Source organism: Guillardia theta, assembly GCF_000315625.1.
Source record: "Guillardia theta CCMP2712 unplaced genomic scaffold GUITHscaffold_256, whole genome shotgun sequence".
NCBI classification, from domain to species: Eukaryota; class Cryptophyceae; order Pyrenomonadales; family Geminigeraceae; genus Guillardia; species Guillardia theta.
Window position 1 is genome coordinate 1,278 of NW_005434420.1, and position 6,953 is coordinate 8,230.

General features: G+C 48.7%; 2 protein-coding genes across 2 annotated transcripts in view; both read right to left on the minus strand.

Moving 5' to 3' along the window:
- GUITHDRAFT_156429 (hypothetical protein) overlaps positions 1-402 on the minus strand; it is a 933-nt gene extending 531 nt beyond the window's left edge. The window contains exons 1-2 of the mRNA XM_005818937.1: positions 247-402; positions 7-215 (exon numbers count right to left, since the gene is read on the minus strand). Coding sequence (XP_005818994.1) covers positions 7-215; positions 247-382 — 345 coding nt within the window. The 5' untranslated portion in view covers positions 383-402. The remainder of the gene's footprint in view (positions 1-6; positions 216-246) is intronic.
- A 4,589-nt stretch (positions 403-4,991) lies between these two features.
- GUITHDRAFT_121809 (hypothetical protein) lies at positions 4,992-6,427 on the minus strand (the record flags this gene model as incomplete). Its single annotated transcript, XM_005818938.1, has 7 exons — positions 4,992-5,084; positions 5,134-5,187; positions 5,233-5,784; positions 5,834-5,877; positions 5,927-6,204; positions 6,253-6,334; positions 6,385-6,427. The coding sequence occupies 7 exons, from the start codon at positions 6,425-6,427 to the stop codon at positions 4,992-4,994; spliced, it is 1,146 nt and encodes a 381-aa protein (XP_005818995.1).
- Positions 6,428-6,953: the final 526 nt, after the last annotated feature.

Here is a 6,953-nt window from a genome sequence, read left to right on the forward strand (position 1 = left end):
AGGAACTTGAAGAGATCGACGCTCTATGTCGTCGCTCTCCGCCTCCTGCTCAAGCTCAGCAGCTGCCGTTGCCCGTGGCGAGAACGCGCTGCCCCTCCTTGCCTTCTTGCTCTCTCCTTGCACGCGAGTCCAGCGCTTGCTCTGCAGCCACTTCCCCAGCTTCTCCTTGAGAACGTTGCGCCCCACTCCCTGCTCCTCTGGCGTCTTCGCCCACTCTCCCGAGTCCCAGCGACATGAACTCCAGACTCCCCCGAGAGTAGAAGGTGTCGTGGAGATTGCCAACGGCCTTGTCCAGGACCAGCTTGATCGGCTCGCTCGTCCCCGCCTCGTTCAAAGAAGCTGCATCTTCGATGACTGCTGACAGCTCGCTGACGAGCTGCATGTCCTCTTGGCTTGACGGAGATGCTGCCTCCATTGTGATCCTCTCCAGGTCTGCTGCGCCTTCGAGATAGAAGGGCATGCTATCAGTGTTTAGCTTGCAGGCTTGAACACTGACGATGCAGACGGCGCAGTCACTGTCGCGCCGGCCCGGGCGGCCGGCGGGCTGAAGTCGAGTTGACTGAAAAAAACAAAAAAAAAAGTCTCGCAACAAACTTTTCCCGCGCTCTTTCAGTGCCACAAACCTTGAACATGCGCGCATGCTCGACCTCGCACTTGATATCCCCTGTCGCATGCTTGTATCTGAGAAATTGAATGAAAACATATGTTTTTCTAACTTTGATATATCCTGATCTGCCAGCAGAAGACATCTGAGTCGAAAATTCTTTATTCAAATGAAAGCTCAATCGCACCCAGGTAATGATTTCTGATCACCGACATTGTTTTCACCTGTTTCATTCCTGGCAGTCTTGGAAAGAAAGATTTTTGTTGGAGGACTTGCACCCGACGTGACTGAAAAAGAACTACACGACCATTTCTCTGTACTGCAAGATTCTGTATTTTGCAAATTCTGAGTTTTCCATCAACAAAAGGCATTCGGAGAGGTTGAAAAGGCTTGGATCAAAACAATCTTTCGAAGTGCAGACATCATTCATTGATTCTCTATCTTAGCTTTGTTTGTTTGGTAGATAACAAATGGAGCTCGAGAGGGTTTGGATTCGTAGTGTTTGAGAAATCGGATACCGCAAAACACGTCGTTACTGTGACGCACGAGATAAATCATAAAGTCTGCGAAGCCAAGGAATTTTTCAAAATATCAAATCAATTCAATCCTCATTTTTGAGTTAGGTTGCTGTCCCATATCCAAGCCCTTCTTCAAAACAAGAAAATACCATTGAAGAATCACATGGCAGCCGTTCCCTGGATTCTTGCAAGGCATTTGTTTTCTGGAAATATGGCAAGTTCAACTCTTTGGAACTTTTCGAATACGCAAATGTTTGCTTTCTTCTTCAATCAAAACCATCATCTCACTATTTTTACAGAAGATTTGGGGAAGCAATGTGAGATGGGCCGAAGTTTTGAAAAATCCAGAAACAAAACGTTATCGAAGGTAAGGCATTTAATGAAGTTGTTCGGTGGCTCACGATTGAAAAGATGTGGCTTCATCACGTTTCGATCTGAAGTTCTTGCAAGAGAAGCTATGGGGCAAAGAGTGAATAAGCTTGAAGGTAAAAGTGATTATGTCGGAACTCTATGAATCTGCGAACAGGCATGCCAGAGCTGACGCTGAAAGAAGCTTTTGAGAGGTCCTTCACCACGTTTAGGGACGTTGACGAGAACAGATCAGCAACTTCCAGTTTTGTGTGTCAAGAGGAGGAGTATTCGACTGATGAACAATCTTGCGAATCATGCTGCTCGCAATCTTCGAAGGAATGCCAGCGAAAGAATACGGAAGACAATGCAAAAACTCAGAAAGAGGAAAACCACAAAGAGGACGGAAGGTATTTTCAATTTCTTTCGAATATCTCTGAATTGTGCTCAACTTTGGTCAACAGCTCAGACGATTCAACATATTCTGCTGGATCTTGGTAATGCTCTCTCAACCTTGCCAAATTGATTTGATGATCGCAGCGGAATTAGTTTTTCTGGATCGCTCCAAGGCCTAAACGGTTGTGGACGATTCGAACCTCTTTATTCTGAGACATCCCCTGCCCAAGACTGGACGCCAAATCGAGCTGTATCCATGTTTCCTCAGCATTATTTCATAGCACTTGTTCCACCGTATCAGGGTGCATCGCCTATCATGCCTGACCGATCAATGCTGGCACATTCAATGCCCCTTCCATGCATGCTCTATAGCCCACCTGCGCAGCCATTTGGTGCTTGGAGTATGCAAGATACAGGAACAGGATTATTCAACTTTGGAGATTCATCATTTGAAAGACCTTCATGTAAAAATTTGCATTTCTGGAAAAAATATGTTGACTTTGTGAATCCAGTTTAAAATACGTTGAGCGACATCTATCGAATGAAATGCCGTTGTGCATTGTGAGTTCTCTGATGAGTGTGAGAACAAATTTCTTTACAAATAGTAAATTCTAAGGGACTGAACGGGTTTAGGGTTTATGGGGAACGGGAAAATTTCTTAAGCAACAAAAGAATAGGCGTGAGTGTCGATCAAATATTCGACAGAAAGCAAACCAACGCAGCCAAAGCTTGCAAGTGGTGTGAGAGAAGGAGCCTGGTGGATGTTAGAGAAAGGGGGCTTACCAGTGATGAAGCAGTTGGAGTTCCGCGGAGATAAGGGAGTCAACACACGAAAGAGACGACACATTTGAAGCTTGGTTTCGTCAAGGATGTAGCAGCAGGATCCATTGGATTGCACTGACAAATGATACTGTTTTGACTTTTTTGTAGTTGACTGAAATGTATCACACTGCACCTGCCGCATGGCTTTACCTCGTATGCCGCAAGGAGACTTGCGAGGGGTTGCAAGCAAGAAAGAGACACCACAAGTCAACCGTTTCGATAGCGACGACGAGGAGGATGTACCTGGAACTAGGCCTAGCAGCTTCCAAGACTCTTCTCTACCGCTCATCTATGCCGATAGCAAGCCTCGCAAACTCATCGGAACAACGGTAACTGCTTCGTTTGCTGATTGAACATGCTCCGTGTGCTGATTGATCATACTCCGTGTGCTGATTGAACATGCTCCGTGTGCTGCTTGAACATGCTTTCCAACGTTACTTGTCAGATACATGCGGCTGCGCGGCGGAATAGGTTGGACATTCTGCAGGAACTTATCCTGATAGGCCGGGCAGATATCAATGCGAAGGATGCACAAGAGATGACATCAGTATGTCGCAATCTTTGTGGCCTCGGTTCCTATTGACCGTTTCGTCGCAGCTTCATTACGCATCAAAGCGCGGGAACGATGCTATCGTTGAATTTCTAATCAACAACCGAGCAAACCTCAATATTCAGAATCAGGTTGAGAGCATTCTTTGTTGCACAGATAAATAACTTGCATGCCTGTGTCAGACTGGATGGACCGCTCTTTCTATAGCCATCCAAAATCGACGACAGTCAGTGGCCAAGATGCTTCTTAAAGGCCATGCGGATCCCTGCACTGCGTCCTCCGGCAACATCACTCCATTGCATCGAGCAGCTGCGTTGGGGGAAGAGGAGCTAGCAAACATGTTAGTTCGTGCAGGAGCTTCATTCCTATGCTGTGACTCCCTTCGTCGGGACACTCCTGTCCACTATGCTGCAAACCAAGGGCATACGTCCATCATTCAATTCTTCGTAGGAGAAAGCAGGTGAAGAGAGATGATGTCACTGTATATGATAACAAATCCAGTTCAGAAGATGGCTAGACATGGTCAATGACTGGGGACAGACCCTGCTACATGTTGCTGCTGAATCGGGGCAAGTTTTGTTTCTATACAAATCAGCATGTTTGACTTCAGTTTGGCTCTAGTTTTATTGATATCGTTGAGTATGCCCTTCGATTCGGGTCCACAGACTCTTGGAGAAGGAAACCAAAACATGAGTTTTGAAGAGATCGTAATTTTTCTTTTAGAGAGTTTGTGAATAGGAAAGACAAAAGGGACGGAGACTCTGCACTGCATCTTGCTGTAAAAAGCCAAAACATTGAGGTTTGTGAAAGCTAAATGAAGCCAAAACATACCTGATCATCCTCAAAGGTGGTGAAAGTCTTGGCAAACTCTGTGGTAAGAAATCATGGAAGCGATACCTGTTCTTGATCTCTCATTGCCACTTTAGTTCTGTGACATCAATCAGCTCAACGATCTCGATCAAGCTCCTCTTCATCTGTCGGTCGCTCTTGGAGATCGTCAAATTCAACGAGTTCTTGTTCTTGCAGGTGGTCTCTAACATCTTGTTTCTTGTCTCACACAAAACAGGAGCAAACACAAGGACAGCAGACACTGATCTCAAGCTCCCAACTCAGGTCAGAGAGCTTTTTCTTCATTCTATTGTTTGTTGACCTAAGCTAAAGCTGATCATTACCACTGGTGCCTCGCGAGTCTTGAAAGCTCCAGATCCGGTTCGAAGTACCGCGGCCCTCAAAGGGTTGACCCGCTTTGTTTTCTTATTTCTCATGACAAGAGGCTTAGAATAACATGGGAAAGTGAACTAAGAAAGCACCGGATCTCTGGCAGGGCCACGAGACTGGTGGAAGAGCAGAGGCAGCTAGAGGCTGCTCGCGTTCGAAGAGAGCACGAGCAGATGGAAATGGAGCTCACTAGGCGGGTCTTGCGGACCCACGAGAAAGCGCTTGACGAAGAGCGAAATGAGCTTGCTCGTCGCCTGCGCCAAGAAACAGCCGCAAACAAGATTTCAAAAATGTTCCGTCAGTTTCTCGTGGCGAGGCAGGAGAAGAAGAGGCAGCAGGCAATCGAGCGAAAGCGTGCACAGAAAGAGGCTGCCAGGCGACGAGAAGAAAGAGAGAAAGCAAAAGATGTATGGCCATTAGCTTTACAACTTGCAATGCTGCTCTTGACCAAATTGTTAGGAATTGGCAAGATTACAAATAAGAAGGAATGACGACGGAGTAGGGGAGTGAAGGGAAATCTGAGGTGTAAGCAAGATCAAAGCCGAGGTTTGAGAAGGCTTTGAGAAGCAAAGCGACTACTGAGAGGTGTTAGCTCTCCTCTGAGGTTCTGCAGCATTGCGCGAGAAACCTGCGTTGAGCAAGATCAGACGTAGACCTTTGCAACAGACCCGCATCACCTGCTCCGGAGACAAACCCTTGCCGAACAAATATGCGAGCTTTGCACAGGTAGCCTTCAGCAGTTGTCAAGGAGAAACGCTAGTGTAGAAGAACAAGACCTCAGTCGTCATGTCCAGCGCAGGCACAATACCAACACGGTTGAGGGCATCATTGACAGCATAGGAGCCGACTGCGACAGACCCGCTAGCACATTGCGACGTGACGACCACGATACAGCCCTTCTCTTTGGCAAGGGAAAGCGCACGGAAGAGGTTGGGGTCGCGGCTACTGACGTTGCCTCCGCCAAAGAGCTCCAGGACGATGGCTCGACACGTTTCAGTGCCAGCGGATGCGAGACGGAGGATGGAGTCGATGTCGAAGGTGGGAACCATCTTGATGACCACCATCCTTGTCGACATGTTTTCGTGCACTCTAAACCTTCCCTTGGGGATCGGAAGAACCAAGTTGTGCTTGAGGTGTAGTGAGATCCCGAGAGTGGCAAGCGGAGGAAAGTTGGGGCTGACAAAGGCTCGCAGACTCCCTGAGTCTCCTTTCCTACAGCGATTTGCTCGAAAGAGCTTGTTGTCGAAGAAGGTGCAGACCTCCGGGACCTCAAGCGACGCGGCGAGAGAGATGGAAGTCAGCAGATTTCTTTTCGCGTCGCTGAAAGGCTGCATAATATCCAATTAGTCACTAGATCAAGCACCCAAACTCTTTCACCTGGTTCAGCGGGATTTGTGCTCCTGTTAGTATAACTGTCTTGCCTGTTGCGCAATGTCAATAGATGTTCGCATGTTTGTCGTGATGCTCCACCAAGATTTTCCAACATGAAAGACAAAGCCGAACCAGTATATGCCAGAGTGTCTGTTCCCATTACCACGACGAACCCGTCATACGTGAGATAGTGCTCTCCAATCATGCACGCTATCGTCGTCCAGTGTCTGTCCGTTATGTCCGGACCATCCACGAGAGGACGAAACTCCTTCACGTCAACGCGCGTGCCCATGCGGTGCAAGCTCAGCAGGTCGTGTATAAGCATGCTTGGAGTGTCATTCTCATTCACAAATTCCCCATTTTCATCCATACGCGACCTGCAAGGAAGCTCGGTTACTCCTTGAGCCGGCTCGAGCAGCACTGACCCCATCTGACCGCCTGTGAAGACAACGAGGACGGATGCTGAGCTCTCATGCTCCAGACACAACGGCATGGACCCTTTACCGACTTTCTCGGCCATCAATCATCAGTGCAGCAGAGACCTCTTGCATCTGCACCTTGCGACAAACCCTCGTCCCGTTGTCCTCCAGAGGCAACCATGTGATCTGTTTGTCAGCTGCTCTGGCCTGACGAGGCCCCGCTTATTCGTCTGATCAGCTAACACTATCTTGTATCAGCTCCTCCTATCTGTTTTATCAGCTCCTCTTCTCCCATCTCTCATCTCAGCTCCTCTCCTCCAATCTCTGTTATCAGCTTTTCTCCCATCTCGGATTCCAGTAGCTCTGAGGTTGGCTCGGATAGGGAGCGGAGGAGGGCAGGACGGAAGGAGGGCAGGACAGAAGGAGGAGAGGGCAGGAAGAAGAGGGGAGGCAGGAGGGAGGAGAACGGGTAGGAGGGAGGAGAGATGAGGGAGGAGAGATGAGGGAGGAGGGAGAAGGGAGGAGGGGGGGCGGTGCCGATGGAAGATGGAGGGAGGAGGGAGGAGGGAGGAGGGAGGAGGGAGGAGGGAGGAGGGAGGAGGGAGGAGGGAGGAGGGTCGGGGGAAGAGGATTAGGTGTGGTGTGTTTGTCGGTAGGGGCTGCGGGAGGAGGTCCCCGGAGAACTGATGCTTGATGTCGGAGATAGG